General features: G+C 37.9%; 1 protein-coding gene and 1 pseudogene across 1 annotated transcript; one reads left to right on the top strand and one right to left on the bottom strand.

The window, feature by feature from the left end:
- Positions 1-351: 351 nt before the first annotated feature.
- On the top strand, positions 352-980 carry LOC107614990 (cytochrome P450 77A3-like; annotated as a pseudogene).
- Positions 981-11,905: 10,925 nt separating this feature from the next.
- Positions 11,906-12,400, bottom strand: LOC148543735 (uncharacterized). The gene has a single exon (XM_088498690.1). The coding sequence runs from the start codon at positions 12,398-12,400 to the stop codon at positions 11,906-11,908; it is 495 nt and encodes a 164-aa protein (XP_088354816.1).
- Between the last annotated feature and the right edge of the window lie 9,088 nt (positions 12,401-21,488).

The raw sequence follows: 21,488 nt of genomic DNA, 5'->3' as shown, positions 1-21,488 counted from the left end.
CGGACATATTTATCTATAGACAAAAGAAATTACCATTTGTACCCATAAAAAATTATTTTTACAGGTAAAATTATCCAAACATTAAAAAATTACTTAAAATCCCTAAATTACCCTCATCTTCACCACCACACCACCTCCTTCACCCAATCACCTTTCTAATCCTAACCCTCTTCACCCAGCCACCACCCCTCTTTTCCTTTCTAATCTCCAATCCCACATTGATGAGACCTACCAGGACTATCTTCAACTCTAACAAGTTCACCGTTAATGCCGCCGTTTACGGACCGGTTTGAAAGTCTCTGCGGCGGAACATGGTTCAGAACATGCTGAGCTCCACCAGGCTGAGGGAGTTCCGTACCGTGAGGGACAATGCCATGGAGAAGCTCATCAATCGCCTCAGAACTGAAGCAGAGAACAACAATGGCGTTGTCTTCGTCCGCAAAGACGCGAGGTTCGCGACGACGTTCTGTATCCTCGTTGCAATGTGTTTTGGCTTCGACATGGAAGAACACAAGGTGGAGAAAATAGATCAAGTGATGAAGAATGTTCTCATAACTCTGAATCCAAGACTCGATGATTAACTTCCGATCCTGAGTCCTTTCTTCTCGAAACAGAGGAAAAGAGTGTTACAAGTTCGAAAGGAACAGGTAGATTTCATTGTACCGTTGATTGAACAAAGAAGAAAAGCTATAGAGAATCTAGGCTCCGACAAAATCGCAATAACGTTCTCATACCTTGACACACTGTTCGATCTGAAGGTTGAAGGGGGGAAATCTGGTCCTTTAAATGATGAAGTGGTTTTCCTCTACTCAAAGTTCCTGAACGGGGGAACGGACACGACGGCGACGGCGGTGGAATGGGGGATAGCGCAGCTGATTGCGAATCCGGAAGTCCAAGAAAAGCTTTACAGAGAGATAAATGAATGTGTTGGGTGGTGGGATTTGAGATTAGAAAGAGAAAGAAGGGTGGTGACTGGGTGAAGAGGGTTAGGGTTAGAAAAGAGGGGTGGTGGCTGGGTGAAGAGGGTTAGGGTTAAAAAGGTGATTGGGTGAAGGAGGTGGTGTGGTGGTAAAGATGAGGGTAATTTAGGGATTTTAGGTAATTTTTTAGTGTTTGGATAATTTTGCATGTAAAAATAATTTTTTATGGGTACAAATGGTAATTTCTTTTTTCTATAGGTAGATATGTCAGCGTTTTCAACTTTTGTGTGTACAAATGGTAGTTTACTCTACTTTAAAATAAACCGGCTTTTTTATTTACGTAAATGTTATTTGTACACTAAAATAAGTTACTAATATATTTATGTATAAATATATATGTGGTTTAATTTATTTTCAATGTGTATTTGAATTTTAATATAAGACCCAAAAATTTTATGTAAGACCCGAAAATTTCAAAAAATTTTATTAAGAGTTAATTTTAATTTATTTATTCGTTAAGTACGTTAATCTTAGAAATTATTTTATTAAAGATAGTTAAAACAAATTTTGATTAATTGAGTTTAAAGTAATTTAAGATTTTATCTTATTTTATAATTATCGAATTATTTTTTATATTTAAATAATAAAGTTGAACAAATATAAAATAATAAGAATTTTATATGGTTTGGTTTAAGTAATTGAGATTTTGGGATTTAATATTAATATTTTTATAAATAAAGAAAATTAATTATATTACCTTATAATTTTAATTAGAGTATTTGATTTCAAATCAATTAGTATTTTGATATAATAAATAATATTTTAGAGTAATTTTAGAGATTTAATTAGATTTGAGATTAACCCAAAACCCCCAAATTTTATACACAAAATCCTAATTCCCAAATTAAAATCCTAACTGACACTAACCCTAATCTCTACCGCCTCACCGCCACTACCCGCTGCCATTCCCTTTCCCATATGCTTAAGGAAAAGAAAAGAAAGGGAAGAAAGAAAGGGAAAAAAACTGATCGAGGAAGGGGGGAAGAGAAAGTGAGATCCGAGAGAGAGGAAGAGAGGGAAGACGCGCCAGAGTTGGTGGGCTGTTCCACCGCTCCTCGTCGTGGCTGAAGCTGTCGCCGCCGTAGCTGCATTCGCACCGTCATGTGTAGCCGTTAGAGGAAGAGAAGAGAGAACCAGAGCCATGCATGGGAGGAGTAGAGCGCGCGCAGGGGAGAAGCCACCGCTGCCGTCGCATCTTGCCGCCGCTGCCGCTGCTGAGGTCTCCATTGTCGTCCTCACCGCAAGCCAGAGTCACCGCCATCCATGGTTGAGCAGAGGAGAGATTCCGCAGAGAGAGAGAGAGAGAGGTTGTTCGCGTTTTGTCGCCGCTGTTGGAAGGATGGCCGCCCTCGCCGATCTACCCACCGCCGTTTATGCTTGCTGCTGCATCACCGGAGCTCCACGCCGTCACTGCTGCCACCAGAAACCACCACTGAAGCCTACGTCTGCTTGGTAAGCTCTAATCTTGCCTCAGATCTTCTTTTCTGTTAAGTTGGTTCTACCGTGAGTTGTTGCTGAGGTTGTCTGCGTCAGGTTATACAGTCACCGCGAGTTTCTCTGTTGTACGCTGCCGTCGGAGCCACCATCCCGCTGCTGCCGCCTTTGCTTTGAGCCGTTGTTACAGCGAGTGTTGTTGTCGTTGCGGCTACTCGGTTTAGTCGTTCCTCTTTAGTACGGTAAGCTATTCCTTGTTTCAGTTTCGAACTCTTTTAGTCGCTGTCTATTGTATGTTGTTAAGATTCTTGCGACGTTAATGTTTTAGGATTTAGTCTTCGGGGCCACATGTTGCTGTTAGGATTTGGTTGAATTAGTCCCACATTGCTTAGGATAGCAAATGGAGTGGGTGGCCTAGGCTATAAATATGAGGCTAAGTTCTCCATTTGTTTTTGCACCAGTCAGAAACACTTTAAGCTTGTATCTGATTTTTCTTTTCCTCTGTACTCTTTGATTAGAGAGTGTTGTGAGGTGTAGTTAGATATTTGCTTTGAGAGAATGTGGATGTACTGGGGTTCCGGTGTTAGAGAGAAAGAAGTCTATGTGTTGTAACAATTTTCACATAGTGATATTCTCTGGTTGTCATTTGACAACGGCCGTGGTTTTTTTCTCCGGAAATTGGAGTTTCCACGTTAAATTCTTGTGTTGTGATTGTGTCTATTTTATTTCTCTGTCAAAGGTGTTTTCTCAAGGGGGAATGGTGTCTTATTCCCAACAAGTGGTATCAGAGCTTCGGTTCGGTGGGATTTATTCTTAGTATGCTCTGTGGTTGCAGCTTAGTCTGACCTTCCACATCAGAAAAGAATTTTGTCCTGTGACTTGAGGTTGATCTTTGGTTGCTATTGTTGTTGCTGAAAGGCAGTGTGACACTGTGAGAGTGCAGTTTGGAAATGTTCTGGCTAAGGAAAGACTTGGTATTTAAGTGTGTCCATTGTGACCCACCTCTCTTTCTTGGGGACCCTTCCTAGTGCACAGTTGAGTTATACTATTTCAGTATACGGTTGCAACAATGTCAGGATATTCAAGTGCTGTGAAGCTTGAAATAGAGAAATTTGATGGAAGAATCAATTTTGGCTTGTGGCAAATACAAGTCAAGGATGTGTTGATACAATCAGGTTTGCACAAGGCGTTGAAGGAGAAGATCTCTGGTATGAAGGATGAAGAATGGGAGGAACTAGATTTGAGAGCTGCAAGTGCTATTCGCCTGTGTTTGGCTAAGAATGTTCTTGCAAATGTGCAAGGAATGAAAACAGCCAAGGAACTTTGGGATAAACTCGAAGGGTTGTATCAGGCAAAGGGCATCTCAAATCGGTTGTTATTGAATGAGCAGTTCCATAATCTACGCATGGATCACAATGTGAAAATCTCCGACCATCTTAGTGCTATCAATGGTATTGTCTCTGAATTAGAGTCAATTGGAGTAAAAATTGATGATGAAGATATGGCACTGAGGCTCATATTGTCTCTTCCCTCTTCCTATGAGTATATCAAACCTGTTTTAATGTATGGGAAGGAAACTCTGAATTTTGAAGAAGTTGCCAGTAAGCTCATTGCTGAAGAAAGAAGAATGAAAAATGAGGGTAGCACTTCATCAGATTTGGCGCTTGTAGCTAGAAGTGACAATTATGGAAAAGGAAATCGTGGAAGGAGTGTAACATGCTGGAAATGTGGAAAGCTTGAGCATGTAAAGAGAAATTGTCCAGGTAATGCGGTTTCAGAAAAAGACTCTTAATCTGATACTTGCAATATTGCTCTCTCTATGAGAGAAGATGATGTTCTCTAGAAGACAAGAAGTATCCTCATGGTATTACCGCACTGCCATGGATAAGGATAAGTTGTGGCAATCGGGTCCACAATTGCACACGGGCATTGGTTGGTGTTGAGATGCAAGGTGTGTGGCGGAGTTAGGTCGATGGCTGAAAAACTTCCAGGAAAAGCCAATTTGGAAGTTGCACCATGAATTTTTAGCAAGGTTTCGATCTGTACCAAGGCGAAATGCTTGGAGTGGTCTAATTCCAAGTGAGTATACTTTCATGGTGGAGTATGATAATTCTCTGAACTATGATTGTCGGTATAGACAATGGCAGCAAAGAATTGTCGGTGTTGACAATGGAAGGTGAAGATGTGTGACTATTTCAATCAAGGTGGAGATTGTTAGGATTTGGTTGAATTAGTCCCACATTGCTTAGGATAGCAAATGGAGTGGGTGGCCTAGGCTATAAATATGAGACTAAGTTCTCCATTTGTTTTTGCACCAGTCAGAAACACTTTAAGCTTGTATCTGATTTTTCTTTTCCTCTGTACTCTTTGATTAGAGAGTGTTGTGAGGTGTAGTTAGATATTTGCTTTGAGAGAGTGTGGGTGTACTGGGGTACCGGTGTTAGAGAGAAAGAAGTCTATGTGTTGTAACAATTTTCACATAGTGATATTCTCTGGTTGTCATTTGACAACGGCCGTGGTTTTTTTCTCCGGAAATTGGAGTTTCCACGTTAAATTCTTGTGTTGTGATTGTGTCTATTTTATTTCTCTGTCAAAGGTATTTTCTCAAGGGAGAATGGTGTCTTATTCCCAACAAGAGTTTATAAGATGAGAGACCCATTAACTTGACACCTTAAGGTTTTGAGTTGGATGTGGTGTCTTCTCATCTTATGTTCTCTCACTTGATTCCTCCCCGAATTCTCCCCGGTTGTCGAGAGCTCCCCACGGTTGGCCCAACAAAGTGGTATCAGAGCCGATGGTTTAATCGGTCTAGTTTTAAGGAGTATTCAAGGTGAAGCATCGAAAGTCTTCCCGGCAAAGGTGGTCCGTGCGGCGTGTCCCGCGGTGTTTTGCGGCGGTGTGATGGACGAATACTCATGGTGGTGGAGGAGCTAGAAAGAGGGGGAGTTGATGCTTGATGTGGAGGCTCACACTTGAGGGGGAGATTGTTAGTGTTGCAAGTGTGAGGAGTGTTGAAGTTAGTCCCACATCAAAGAAAGCAAGGAAGAGTGAGGAGTTTATAAGATGAGAGACCCATTAACTTGACACCTTAAGGTTTTGAGTTGGATGTGGTGTCTTCTCATCTTATGTTCTCTCACTTGATTCCTCCCCGAATTCTCCCCGGTTGTCGAGAGCTCCCCATGGTTGGCCCAACAGTTGCGATTAAAGTTGCTTCTATTGTGGCGGAAGTGAGTGGAGCTGAGGTCGCGATTGTCGTTGTTTTCGGGCCGAGGAAAAAGGTTTATGTGTTTCGACTTGTCGAGGTAGGGGTTTTCTTAAAATTTATTTTATATTACAGAATTGTTATAAATAGATAATGAAGTGAAAAATATATTTCTGTGATTTTATTTGCCTTATGGATGTGGTTGTTTGTTGGACTGAATTACTGATTGTTTGAGTGGTGTGTGGTTATTGATGAGAAATTGGTTTGTAGAGTATTTAGTTGAATAGTATGAAAATTGGTTTTTTCCGTGGTTTTGGAGTTAATTTAATAATGTGAATGAATCAGCTTTGAAAATGATTTGAGATATGAAAAATGAACTAATTTTGGAAGCGGTTTGATTTTGAGTTGGTTTGATTTTATAAATTATTTAATATTAGAGCTGGTTTGACTTTGAAAAATATTTATTATTGGAATTGGTTCTATTTGAAAATAATTTGTTATTAGAATTGGTTGAGACCGTGTGGTTAGGTTCTTTAAATATCTTATTATGACAATTCTGAAACTCTATGGTGAGACCGTGTGGTTAGGTTCTCACCCCCTACAGCTTTATCTTTTCAGGAGACAGATGAAAAATCTCACGAAGGGTTGTATTGCGTTTCTCTTAGTCGATAATGCTGTTTAGTTTTTATTTATTTACCCCTCGCCATCAATATTATATTATGTAAGAGGGATAGAAGTTGTATAATTTGTATGTATATAATATGTATAAGTTACTTGAGTAAGAAGTTTTGTACATGTATATGCTTATTTTGTTTTATTTAAAAAGTATTCTTTTTCCGATTTTCAAAAAGAACAGTGATACGATTTCGAGTCAAAGGCTCCTACTTTATTATTAAACATATGAAGTTGTCGTAATACTTCTTTCTATCAGAGTAGCGTAGCCGGAAGTGTGACATTCTGATAGTGAGGGTGTTACATCTAACATATATTTTATACTGGTAACTGACTTTGGTAGCTAATTTTGATGTACACGAATACACGTAGCATAACTCTTTTATTTATATAAATATTAAAAATGTGTTAATTCCCTAAATACGCACAATGAAAAAATATTGCCAAAGTACGCATAGTCAATTCACGTAAAGCATTTGCGAAATGGATTTTGTTACCATTTTGTACGTAGCGCCCGCAAAATGGATTCAAACTGTGAGAGCCATTTCTGATGCGTCGTCCACAAAATGGAAGGGTTCCATTTCTGCTTTGTTGTCCGCGAAATGGAGGATGTCATTTCTGCTTCATCACCTACAAAATGGATGAAGTAAGAGAGCATAATAAACAAAGAACAAGAGTATGAGAAAATGGTAGAGTAAAAAAAAAATAAAAAAAGGAGAATAGAATAAATGAAATTAATTTTTTCTCTTTATGACAAACATGTATAACATGAATTTTAATTTAAAGAGGAAGAAGATGCATTTTGAAGAAGAAATGAAGAATAAACGGTGCTCGAGGAGGAAGAAGGAGAAAGAAGAAGACACTAGGGCAATACATGATATAATGAGTTGTCATATGTTAAATTAGATTAGGCTTGATCCATTATTTTTTTAACATTATAATAAGAATAATAATAAATATTTAATAAAATTTAATTTATAATTTATAATTTAAAGTTTTAATATTGATTTATTATTTGAATACTATAATTTAAAAATTTATTAATATCTTTTTTATTAGTGTTTTTTAATTTTGTAATTTTTTTTTCCAAAAACAATCAATTACTTTTATTCACCAATAAAAGAAAAGAAAGACATTGTCCAAAGTGGAACGATAAGAGCAAAAAGAAGGGGGTTCTCCCAAAGGCTTCACACGCAGGTGAGTAAAGCAATATTGAATTTCAAAATTGAAAAGGGAAAATAAGGGGAAAAGACTGAGCTATTCTTGAGGGCGCAGGGGACGGGCAAGAAGTTCTCGGTGAGCCCTAGTGACGTTAGCAGCAATCTCCTCCGGAGGGATAGCACCAACACTTTGCTCAAACACTCTTCGATTTCGGTCTTTCCATATATGCCACAGTAAAATTGCTGCAAGAAGGACCTTACTACTTCCATTTGATTGCTTATCCAAGAGGCTCGTCGTTGAGCTCCACCAGTCAAAGAAGGTGGTAGAGCTAGAGAAAGGTACACATGTTTTCATTTCTGCCTTCCTCCATGTTAATTTTGCATTTTGACATAGAAATAGGCAGTAAGTTATTGTTTCATTCTCTTCTTGACACAGTGGACATGTTGGTGGCGTATTGGAGAATCTTTGATGGATGAGTTGCATGACTGGGATTCTTCCGTGGAGACATTTCTAAAGAAAAATTGTAATCTTCTGGGGTGTGAGCAATTTTCATAGTTGGGACCGAATTCCTCTTTGTTGCATATATGCTGGACATAGATCAATTGGTTCATGATAGAACAGGAGGTAAGAAATTCGGTATCCGGATGCAACGTCATAGCATTTGGAGTTATTAAGTAGCCACTAAACATTGTCTAGTCCTTCGCCCAGAGTTATTGTTAAAATTTGTTGTGCTAACTCAGGAGAAAACACCTCTGAGATAAGCTGTTGGTTCCATTGCTTATTTTCAGAGAAAAGGTCTTTGACTAACATCATTCGGTTTAATGCTTGGCTGGATTTGTTGTTGCAGGAAACTCTATATGGGAAAGTTGAAGGAAGCCAGGGGTCTCTGAAGATCCGAATGGACTTGTCGTCCCTCACTTTCCAGATTGTGCCTTTTTCTGTCATACTTCGTCCTTGGAGAAGACTCTACCATCCCGAGGAAGGTAATACTCCTTTATCTGCACTTAGTAGATCCCCATACCTTTAATATCTGTCCTTTAGGATTTTAGCTAGGAGAGAATTAGGTTGGGTTATGAGTCTCCAGCATTGCTTGCCCAGCAAATCTAGATTATGTGCTCGCGGGTCTTTCACACCCAGTCCTCCCTCGCTTTTTGGCCTTGTCATCTTATCTCGGCTAATCTAGACCATACGTCTTTCCTCTCCGCGTTGTTCCCACCAAAATTGAGTCAAAATACTATGAATATCCTTCAGTAAAGTATATGGGAGTCTAAAACAAGATAAGGTATAGATAGGTACTGCTTCCCCTACTGCCCGGATCAAAATCTGATGGCCTCCATTTGACAATAAACTCTTTTTCCAGCCTTGCATCTTCTTGAATACCCAGTCTTTAATGGAATTGAAGGTGGTTTTTTTTTATCTATTGATTATTGAAGGGAGCCCCAAGTACTTGTCTTGTGCTCCAATATGAATAATGTTCATCCTTGTTCCCAGTATTTCCCGAGTAGCATCAGGAGTGTTGTTACTAAAGAAAATTACTGACTTAGATAGATTAATCTTTTGTTCGCTAAAACTTTTATATGCCTCCAAAAGCTTTAGGATTCTATCACAACTTTCCTCAGAGGCCTTGCAAAATAAAATAGAGTCATCAGCAAATAACAAGTGATTAACTGTAGGGCACCTTCATGTTACCTGGATACCGTGAATTAAACCGTTTTGCTCTGCCTTGTGTAGCAGGAAGGATAAACCTTCCGCACAAAAAATAAAAAGATATGGTGATAGAAGATCTCCTTGTCGGATCCCTCTATTTAGTTTGAAAAAACCAAAAGGTTTGCCTTCCACAACAACAGAATAAGAAACTGTGGTAACTAACTTACGGATCCAGCTAATCCATCGTGTGCTAAATCCCATTTTTTCCATTATGTACCAGAGAAATTTCCATTTGACCCTATCATACGCTTTACTCATATCAAGCTTAATATCCATTTCATGCTCCAGCCCCCGTTTCTTTGTTTAAGATAGTGCATGCACTCATGGGCAATTAAAATATTATCAGAGATAAGCCGTCCCTTCAAAAAAATGCTCTGATTAGGACCTATTAACTTATTCATACAGCTTTGTAATCTATGCACCAAAATTTTAGAGATAATCTTGTACACTGTCGTAGATAAGCTGATAGGCCTAACCTGGGACATGTTGCTGGCGTCAGGAACTTTCGAAATTAGGCAAATATTTGTGTGATTAACACTTTTCAATACCCTCCCGCCTCCAAAGAAACTTTTAACGGCTCGTGTTACATCCTCCTTTGCAATGTCCCAATATAACTAAAAGAATTTTGCTGTCATTCCGTCGTCTCCTGGGGCGCTTTGAGGATGAACGCTGAAGGCAGCCCTCTTAATTTCCTGGTCTGACACTGATTTTTGTAACCTACGGTTCATGAAAGTTGTAACCTTAGGCTCAAAATTAGCAAGAAAAGGCTCTGGATCCTCCTGATTGGTAGATGAAAAAATGCTTGTAAAATATTCCTCAGCCACTATTGCAATGTCAGCTTGAGAGGATACCACTTCCTCGTTTCCTCCTACTAGTCGCCAGATTTTGTTCCCCATTGTACGCACTTTAAACTTTCTGTGAAAGAATACTGTCCCCTTCTCTAAGCCACTTGAGCCGGGACTTCTCCTTCTAATACATTTCTTCATTTAGGTATGCCTTTTCAAGCTTCGATTCAATCTCGTGGATCTCGGTTCCGCTGCATATCCCTGCTGTCCTTATTTCCTTCAGTCGGGCCTTAAGTGTCTCAATCTCCTTCTTTGAATTTGACCAATTACTTTGTTGCCATTGCACAAGCTTGTGGTGACACAATTTTAATTTATGAGCGACGATATACATCGGAGAACCTTCAATTGAAGAGGCCCAGGCTTCCTAAACAATAGTCCTTATCTCCTCCGTACTACACCATCTCTCTTGGAACTTGAATCTTTTTTTTTTTATTTTTCCATTCGAGGGTTAGTGTCCATCAGTAAAGGGGCATGATCTGAACCGTTTTCAAAAAGTTTGAGGATGGTTGGATGATAGTAAAATTGTAATAGCTTTCCGTTTACTAGTACTCTGTCCAAACGTTCCTGGATCAATTCATTCCCTGCCCTCCTATTGCTCCAAGTGTATTGTCTTCTGATCATACCTAGATCCACCAGATCATTGTCACTAATGAAGAGATTGAAGGCTGTCATAGATGATAAAGACGTGTCACTACCCCCCGCTTTTTCCTCTGGTGTAGTAATTGAATTAAAATCACCCAAGAGAGCTATTCCTCCCGAATTCTGCCCTACTATCGCCGAGATCTCTTGAAATTGGGTTGTTCTTTCTTGTTCACTGCAGCTAAGATGAACTCCAATTATACTCCATTCCTCATTGTTTGCCACATCCTTCACTATAGCTTGTATATAGAAACTGGAACTGCTGGTAACTTTAATATCGCACCCTTCTTTCCACGCCATGGCCAGGCCTCCGGCAATACCATTTGGGTTAACAATATGCCAATTACTAAAACCACCCGACCTCAACTTCACTTCCACCTTTCGAGTTTGGTTTTTGGTTTCACAAATAAAACCAACTCGGGGGAGTGGGATTGAGATATCCCTTTGAGGTTATGGATTATTAGGGGTCTCCCCAAACCCCGACAATTCCATGTAAGAATCCTCATGGTATTTGGGTGCCATTTGACGGCTAGCACCCTTCGCCTTCTCCTTATCGGCATTCCTTTCCTCCAAACATACCTTTTTCTGTTTTGTTTCATTCTCCATATCTGCTGCCCTCCTTTTGTTGCCACTTACATGCTGGTAGTTTTCCCCTCTTTGTCTAGCAATCTGTTTGATCTTCGTCTTTCTTAAGTCCTCTTTATTCGTAGCATTCTTCTTCAGCTGAACTTCCATAGGGTATGCCGTTGGATTAGCATCACCCAACAGGATCAGAGTTCCATTTTCTTCCATAGGCTGACCCTCTTTTTCTGGGATCTGATTCAGTACTACTTTATTCCTCTTGTCCAGAGAGTCCGGTACCCTTTTCCTGTGCCTCTATTATCCTTCATGCTCATACCAGCAAAGCCTTTTATTAGCCATGTACGGGGTGATTTCTTCTTTGGCTGTGCAGGTCTTAAATTAGAAGTTTTATCCCCAGACATGTCATTTCCACCCTCTGTATCCACTCTTTTGCCGACTTGATCAGCTTTAACCCACTTTCTAATGCTGTCTTGTGTGATCTGATGCGCCGTCAAGTCTGTGATCAGCTTGCTACAATGTTTTGCATCATGCCCTAGGTACGCACAATAGGTGCAGACTTTACCGAAGCGCTCATATCGAACACCAACCTCCATTACCCTTTGTTTCGGTCCAACGAGCTGCAGGCTATCTCTAGCCTTATTTTCTCCATCAAGTTGGATTTTTGCCTTCATAATTCTAGATTCTTAGCCTCTAACACTAAGGAATCCTACTTCAATAACCTCTCCAAACTTCTCACCCAATTTTTTCCCTACATCCAATATTTTGTATTCCTCCGGAAGACCCCAAAATTGAGACCATACTGAAAAGTACCAGAGTCTTTTCTCCACTACTTTCTCATCCGCATTCCATCTCTGGACGTGCAGTACATAATCTTTAAAGAACCACGGCCCTCCTCTTTCAATTCTTTTCGCATCTTGTTCTGAATCAAAAAAGAATTGAAATCTATTATTTCCTTTCTCCACCGTACGAAATCCCATTGGTCTCCCCCAAATCACCTTGAGAGTGTTGTCTATTATTCCTTGGGAAAATGGTTTATCTGCAAACAATATCCCAAGAAGACTTTTAGAACATGCCTCAGTTCCCTTAACAATTTTCTTAGCCCCTAAATGTACCAAATTCTCCGTTTCCTCCTCGTTATCTGAGCTGAATTGTTTATTGCCTCTTTCCCCTGTCTCCATCATGATCAGAGTATATGTTCCAGTTCGAGTCAACGATCAGAGATTGTGTGACTTTGAAACTGAATGGAAATAAGCAAGAGAAGAAACCCTAGAAAGGGTACTTGGAAAAAACTCTAGCAGAGTACTTGTTAAAACCCTAAAGGTTCACTCTTAATTTTGTAAATTTTAACTCTTTAAATAATAGCACAATTAAATAAAGTATTTAGTTAATTACGTAAAAGTTATTTAAAATTTAAAATGGTTATATTTGAATTATGGTTAGAATTTAAATATTTAGTTAGAATTGAAATGTTAAATTTATACTGGAATTTAAATTTTAAAAACTTAAATACTAAAGAAGTAAAGATGCAATCATATAACAATTTAAAATTTACAAACAAAATATTTTATTTAATCTGTATTTATTAATTAAAGAATTTGAATTTAAAAAATTAAAAAATACTAATAATAAAAAGATATTAATAAATTTTTAAATTAGTATTGAAATAATAAATAAGATTGAAAATTTAAATTATAAAAATTAAATTTCATTAAATATTTATTATTATTCTTATTATAGTGTTAAAAAAATGGTGAACACTCACGTGATTCAACTTCATGTGAAGTTGATAGCTAAGAGCCGTTAAATGATTTGACTAAATTTTTATCTAACGGCTTTCAGTTATCAACTTCACGTGAAGTTGACTGCACCTGAGTTTCCACCTAAAAAATTATTGGATCAAGCCCAATCTAATTTAACATACGACAACTCATTATATTATGTGTTGTCCTAGTTTCTTCTTCCTTCTCCTTCTTCCTCCTCTAGCATCATTTATTCTTCATTTCTTCTTTAAAATGCATCTTCTTCCTCTTTAAATTAAGATTCATGTTATACATATTTATCATAAAAAGAAAAAATTAATCTCATTTATTCTATTATTCTTTTTTATTTTCTTTTTTTTTTACTATACTCTTTTTTCATACTATTGCTCTCTGTTTATTATGCTCTCTTACTTCATCCATTTTGCAGGTGATGAAGCATAAATGGCATCCTCCATTTCGCGAACAACAAAGCGAAAATGGAATCCTCTTATTTTGTGGACGACGCATCAGAAATAGCTCTGACACGTATGAATCCATTTTGCGGGCACTACGTTTAAAATGATAGTAAAATTCATTTCACAAATGCTTCACGTGAATTAGCTATACATACTTTGGCAATATTTTTTCGCCGTGCATATTTATGGAATTAAAATATTTTTAATATTTATATAAATAAAAAAACCAAAATAAACCTATAAAATCGTTAAATTAATAATGAATAAAAATTTAAATAAATACACATCCAATTCTTAATGTATGGTAGGACATGAAAAAGAAAATGGCAATGAGACAAGTGATCTCAATCCGGCAAATATCATGATTTTAAGGGAAAAATTGGAGTAAATTATTCTTTTTACTCATAAAAATTTAGAATATTGTTAAATTTATCTACAAAATAATAAAATCAATTTTATATTTATAAAAAAATGAATTTTTACGCACAAAATTATTTAAATTTTAAAAGATTATTTAAAAATTTTAAATTATTTTTTAATATATTCTAATTATAATTTTTAATTTTATTTCACACTACCATTTTTTCAATCTCAAATTTTACCACCACCGCTCAACTATCACTCTTATTTCCAATTACTACCATCACTTTCATCGTTATCATCACCAACACTGCAACACCACTATCATCACCTCTTTCTTTTTTTATCACCACCGCCTTTACCAACTCTTGAATGACACGGTTCACTTCAATCTCGCATATATCTCCAACTAGCTCGAAACGATGATCAATAAAAACCCATAAAAAAGTACATTCAGATTGTTACCATAGATGGACATGATTTTTTATCTTGTTAAAATTGTGTTCATTAATATATTTTTCTCGACATGCCACCTCTTCCTCTTCCTCCATTGTTGTAACAACACTCCGTTGACTCCTCCTCCTCCATTTTTTTTCTGCCCCAAACTGAATCCTTCACCATTACAACTTCCATGGATAAGACCTTCGAGTACAGCTCCTTTTCTGACTACGACCTCAAGTCCATTGCGGGCAAGGCAATATACATTGTCGCTGCTGCCACCACCAATTTTCTATCTCCTTCCTCCAAGCGCGTGAAACCCTCAACTGCCTAGTCGTCCTCGACTCAGCCATTCGTCTTGGTTGACTCGCAATGGGATCCAATTCGTTCACACACTCATGGCGTGCGCGGAGGTAGTCCACTAGAACAACCTACCTCTTGTGAAGGCACTCATAAAGTAGATCGAGTTCTTGGCGGTATCTCAGGTTGGAGTAGCCATGCGCAAAGTAGTCACCTATTTTGCCGAAGTCCTCACTTTCCAGATCTATGGTCTAAACCCGGAAAACCTGATCCATCACTCGTAAAGGATTATTCGCGAACAACTTGTCTAATCTTGACGTCTGATGCTGGAGCTAAGACCAACTGAGACCGAGGCGGTGACAGTTCTCCATCCCGAAGATGAGGTAGAGGATGGGCTCGTTGGAGATGATTTGAGGGGGATAAGATAATGTGATGATGGTAGTGGTAAAGAGAAGGAGACAGTAATGGTGGTGGTGGTAATGGTGACGGTGGCAGTGATAATGGTAGTCGGGGATGAGAGTGGTAGTTGGGTGGTGGTGGAATTTGAAATTGGAGGGGCAGTGGTGTAGAATAAAATTAGAAGTTAGAATTATGTTATATTAAAGGAAGTTTGATAATTTTAAATAATTTTTTAGGATTTGTATAATTTTGTATGTAAAAAATCATCTTTCATGAGCATAAAGTTAATTTTATTTTTTTGTGGATAAATTTATCAGCGTTCTAAATTTTTTGTGGATAGAAATATTAATTTTTTTTATCAATAATGATTAGAATTTAATTTTGATGCGCTGCCAGTAAAGTAGTTTTATATGTGCATCCAATTATGCGATGTCACATCCATAGTTGTAAAAATCAGATCGGATCGGTCGGTTTGACAAAAAAACCGATAAACCGGACCCTGCACCGGTCCGGTCCGAGGTTAGGACCATTCAAGGTAGAGAACCGGAACAAACCGGCCAAATTCGGTAAAAACCAGACCAAACCGAACCGGTTGGTCCCAACTGAAGGCGAAGCTAAAGCTCCAGCGTGCCAAGTGTCAAAGCTGTGTGGTTTTTGGAAAATTTTCCAAAATAGCTCACACAATTTTGATGCGCTGTCAGTAAAGTAGTTTTATATGTGCATCCAATTATGCGATGTCACATCCATAGTTGTAAAAACCGGTAAATCGGACCCTGCACCGGTCCGGTCCGAGGTTAGGACCGTTCAAGGCAGAAAATCAGAACGAACCGATCAAATTCGGTGAAAACCAGACCGAACCGAACCGGTTGGTCCCAACTGAAGGCGAAGCTAAAGCTTAGCTCACACAGGGTTCGAACTGCTCACTCCAGGGTTGCAAGAAGGACAATCTGACCACCAAGCTACATTGCTTTTGATTAATACATATCCAAATTATAATACATATAGTAATTTTCTATTTACTTATATTCAATTAATTTTAATTTTAAAGTCATTAATTTTTAAATCAATTATATTTTATTTAACTATAAATTTTATTAATATATATATATATATATTATATTAAAAAGATAAAAAAAATTATTAATCATAATTTATTTTTTCTTTTCATGATTATATGATATCTATTAATATTATTTTTTCAATAAATACTTGTAGTATATAATAATAGGTAAAGACTCACATGCAGTTGTCTTTATATGAAGTTGATAGTTGAAAATCGTTAGATGATATTTAGTTAAACTTGTCAAATTATCTAACTGTTTTTAAATATCAACTTCACATAAAAATTAACTGTATGTAAGTTTTTACTTATAATAATATAATAATACAATAAATATAAATTAATTAATAAAATATTAAAATTTGAAAATAATAATTATTTTTATAAAAATAAAATAAAAATACTTATAATAAAAAAAATTAAATTTTACATAATTATTTAATTATAGCGGGTTAACCAGTTCGACCAGTGACCCACCGGTTGAACCAGTAACCCAGTGACCTAGTAACTTCACCGGTTCGATCACCGGTTCGGTTCTGACAACTATGGTCACATCAATAAAAATAACTACTTTTACATTAATCACGTGAGTAGTCATTCAAAATAACGAACATGATTACACGACTGTGTAAAACACTTTACATTATTAATAATGTATCAAAATTAAACTCTAATTATTAATCAATATTTATCTTTTTTTTTATCAAATTCTTAACTTTTTTTCTCATCTACTATTATATTGATTTATCATATTTTTTTAAAAATAAATACTTTTAAAATTAAAAAATCAAATACAAAATAATTTTTACTGAATCTATTTTTTTAAAATAGAACTTAATTAAACTGTTCAGTCAAACTGTCTCTAAATTGAGAGAGTACATGAGAGTACGTGAAATGGAGAGTGAGGAGAGCGGGGGAGAGTCTTCGAGGGTGGCACATAGCGAGGCAGCCGGCCATGTCGGCGGAAGCAATAAGGGGGAGAGCGGAGGGGGCATGCATGGATTAAAGGAGATGGTAACAAGACTCAAAGTCAGCGGATATCGTTCAGAGATAAAGTTGTTGGTGCCTCAGCAAGGAGAGCTTTAGAGGTTGCTGATTCTCTTGATGGGGATAAGATGGCTACCGTAGTTGGTAAGCAAGGTGATTCGGAGATACCAACTGTGACGTTCACTGAGGAAGCAAGAGAGATATTGGCAGAGCCCTACAAAGATGCCATCATGATCAAAGTTCTTGAAAAAAATTTTTGCTATACAGCGATCACGCATAGGCTTAAAGGCGTCTGGAGAACCAAAGGAGGATATGAGGTACTAAATGTCGATTTTGGCTATTTCTTAGTCAAATTTGATCTCTTGGAGGATAGAGAGAAAGTTCTCCTTGGAGGACCGTGGATGATTACTGGAAGCTATGTTGCGGTTAAACCTTGGAGTTCTTCATTCAGACCTTGTGAAAACACTTTTGGGTCTACCATGGTTTGGATAAGAATCACAGGTTTAAACATTAACTATTATCAAGAGAGAGCCATGAAAATGATTGTGTCAGCTGTTGGCAAACCGATCCACATCGACTTAGCCACCAAGTCTGCAGAGAGGGGAAAGTATGCAAGAGCATGTGTGCAAATTAACTTGGGACTTCCAGTTATAAAAAAAATTCAAGTTGTGGTCATATGTATGACATAGAATATGAGCACTTGAATTTAATTTGTGAAAAATGTAGCTGCTTTGGGCATGTCACAAGAGAACGTGTGAAAGAGAACAACAATAGCATTGGGAAGGAAAGCACGGTGAAGAAGAAAAATTTGCCGTCACTTTTTCCTGTAGATAACAACGAGAAAACGGTGGAAGGTAGTCAAATCCCAGTAAAAAATCAAAATTTATCTTTTGAATTTGGAATTAATGCCAAATCAATTCCAATTATGGAGAAGCATGGTGCAGCAGATCTTGTGCATGATAATTTGCAAGACTCATGTATGGAAAGGGATACTCGTGCAAAAGAGGGTGAATGGATTACAGTTAGTAGAAAAGGCAAGGAAAAAGTGGGTAAAGGCCACAATGTGGTGCCAAAAAAGCCAATGTAGCAATATGCTCTAATTTGGTGAGTAAGAAATTTTCTTTTGGGTTTAATAACATGCATGCTGGATCCTCATCAAATGCAAAGGTGGGGCCTAAGGAAAAGAAAGATCCTCCATCCACGCTTGACTCTTTGGGAACAACTCAGGTGGCTTTCAAGAATCAGAGTACTCCCTTTTTTAAAGCAGGGCACAAAAGACAGCGTCCTATTTCGCTTCAAAACTCACCTACTAAAGCATTGTCAATGGATTCTCGAGTACAAAAAGAGCTTGATAAAGTTAGTGCAACAACAAACTTGGAGACCCAACCTCAACAGAAGAATGATGGTTCTGCGGTGCAAGTCCACAAAGAGACACTTGGAGACAGGGGTCCATCAACGTGAGGTAGAATGATTAAACATTCTAATTATTTAATTTATTTTTTATGGATTGTGACCATTTAAATATTATTAGTTGGAATGTTAGGGGGCGTCAAATAAGATGTCTCGGGTGCACTGTAAGGAGTTGGTACGAAAATTTCAACCAACTTTTTTTATTTTGGTGGAAACTCATATTGGGTTTGAAACTATGAAAGAATTTTGGGAGAGATTAGGCTATTATCCTGTAGGGATTGTAGATGCTGTTGGACACAAGGGAGGAATTTGGTTCCTCTCTGCTAATTTAAATTTTTCTTGTAAAATTCTTTGGGCTATGAATCAATGTGTAAATTTGAAAATTGATGGTGGTGGGTGAAGATGGATCTGCAGTGCGGTTTATGGCAGCCCTCAAGCCACTAATAGAGTAGAATTATGGAGTTATCTGCTTGATATTGGTTTGTGCATTCAGGACCCGTGGGTGGTGATTGGGGATTTTAATGATATTTTGAGTGTTCATGAGGTGAAGGGGGGTAATTTCTATTCAAATTGCAGTAGTATCTTTGCAAGTACTCTAGATTCTTGTGGTCTTTTTGATCTAACAACCTCTGGAAGATGGTTTACTTGGTTCCGTAAAATTCAAGGAAACAAAGAAATTGCAAAGAGATTGGATAGAGCTTGCTGTACTACAGAATGTCGCCTTCTTTTTCCAGAAGCTTTTGTTGAAGTTCTCAGTCGTTTCCACTCTGATCATTGTCCCCTACTTATCCGATGTCAAGGAGTTCCTATCAAGAAAAGAAACCGGCCTTTTAGATTCCAAGCGGCATGGGCAACGCATCCTGATTACAAGGCCATTGTTTAGAAATCTTGGGATAGTACAGACTTTGGCATCCATAGAAAGTTGCTGGGGTCCAAGAAGCTTTGTTGGAATTCAACTCTACGGTCTTCGGCAATATTTTTATTAAAAAGAGGGAATTGGAGGGTTATTTGAATCGTATTCAATGGAAAATGGAAGCTGACGATGATCCGATTCTAAAGCACAAAGAGGAAGAATTGAGAGCTGAGTATAATATAGTTTTGGCCCAGGAAGAATTGCTTTGGTACCAGAAGTCAAGGGATCAATGGGTTCGGTATGGTGATAGAAATACTAGCTTTTTCCATATGCAAACCATCCTTAGAAGAAAATCTAACAAGGTTCATGGGTTGCTAGTCAGTGATGGGTCTTGGTCTGATGATCCGGAAGTTTTGCAAAGGGAGGTTGTTCATTTCTTCAAAAATATTTTTTGTTCTACTGAGCCTGTTGAGGTTAATTGCATGGGAGAAATTCCTATGCCATCTCTTAGCCAGGATGCTTGTGATAATTTGTCTAAACCAGTAACAATGTTGGAGGTTAAAGAAGCTCTGGATAATATGAGCTCGTTCAAAGCTCCTGGGCCGGATGGTTTTCAAGTTTTTTTCTTCAAGGAATATTGGGATGTGGTGGGTCATGAGGTATGGCGTACTGTTCAGAAAGCATTCTTAGGGGAGACGTTAAGCCATTCTTTGTTGGAAACTTTGATTGTTCTTATCCCTAAGTGCGACCCTCCAACTAGATTGAAGGATTTTCGGCCAATAAGCCTTTGTAATAAAATTTATAAGCTAGTGACTAAAGTGCTGGTTAATAGATTACGACTATTTTTGGATGAGATTGTTAGCCCAACTCAGGGAGGGTTTATTCATGGTAGAGGAGCACCTGATAATATTATTGTCGCCCAAGAAGTTCTTCACTTTCTTAAGCGGACAAAGTCTAGAAAAGGAGCTATGGCTTTTAAGATAGATTTAGAAAAGGCTTATGATAGAATTGATTGGAATTTTCTTGAGCACACTCTTGAGTCTTTTGGCTTTCCTTCTCTAATTATTCGGCTTGTAATGAATTGTGTTCAGGCCTTAAATCTTTCCATCCTTTGGAATGGGAATAGATTGGACAGCTTCCAACCTCGCAGAGGGCTCAGGCAAGGAGATCCAATTTCTCCGTATTTATTTGTTTTGTGCATGGAGAGATTGGCGTGCTTCATTTTCAAACAAGTTGACGAGGGTATTTGGGATGGTGTGGCTGTTTCTAGAGGGGGACCTAGAGTTTCTCACTTGATGTTTGCAGATGACCTCCTCCTTTTTTGTAAAGCGAAGAAAAGTCAAGTTCAGAATGTTGTGCACACCTTGGAGTTGTTCTGTAAAGCTTCAGGTATGAAGGTTAACATTGAAAAATCTAAAGCTATTTGTTCTAGAAATATCTCTAATAGAAGGAAGGAAATGTTGTCTGGTGTTTCTCATATTCCTTTTACTAGTGACCTAAGCAAATACTTGGGGGTGAACCTTAATCATCCTCGAGCTGCTAGATCTATTTTTTCGGACTCTTTAGAGAAGATCAAGAATAGGCTGGCTAGTTGGAAAGGTCGGCTCCTTAACAGAGCAGGCATGCTTTGCTTAATTAAATATGTTGCTTCTTCTCTTCCTATTTATCAGATGCAAGTGACTCTTTTTCCTACTTCGGTTTGTCAAAAGATTGATTCTGTGCTTAGACAATTCTTGTGGAAGGGAAAGGTGGGGGAGCGTTGCTTAAATTTGGTCAAGTGGAGCAAAGTTGTCACTCCAAGAAAATATGGAGGCTTGGGAATTAGAGATACTCAATGCGTAAATTTTGCTTTACTCGAAAAGCTTGTTTGGCAATTATTGCATAATAAAGATAAGCTTTGGGTAAGAATTATGTTGGCAAAATATTTATCTGGGAGTTCTTGCTTTTCACCCAAATTTTCTAATAATGTTTCAAGCACTTGGCGAGCGATTTATAAGACAATAGAAAAGCTTCATGATGGTTTTGATTGGTGTACAGGCAGGATGTCTCAATTCTTTTGGTATCATGCTTGGCGACCATGTGGAATGCTAGCTCCTTTGGTTCCTTTTGTGCACATTTCTGATTCTCACTTGAAGTTAGAAGATGTCTGGCACCTTGGGCATTGGCGGTGGGATATTCTTTGCACAATGATTCCGGAAGAAGTTAAACTTGATTTGATGCTCTTTGATCCTATCAAGCAGGCAG

This window comes from Arachis ipaensis, chromosome B9 (genome assembly GCF_059453495.1).
Source record: "Arachis ipaensis isolate K30076 ecotype BB chromosome B9, ASM5945349v1, whole genome shotgun sequence".
NCBI classification, from domain to species: Eukaryota; Viridiplantae; Streptophyta; class Magnoliopsida; order Fabales; family Fabaceae; genus Arachis; species Arachis ipaensis.
The sequence above is the reverse complement of the archived record's forward strand: the minus strand, read 5'-3'. Positions and strand labels throughout refer to the sequence as shown.

Bases quoted from the DNA above. Each gene is read 5' to 3' on its own strand.
- LOC148543735 (XM_088498690.1), bottom strand. From the start codon at position 12,400: ATGGAGACAGGGGAAAGAGGCAATAAACAATTCAGCTCAGATAACGAG.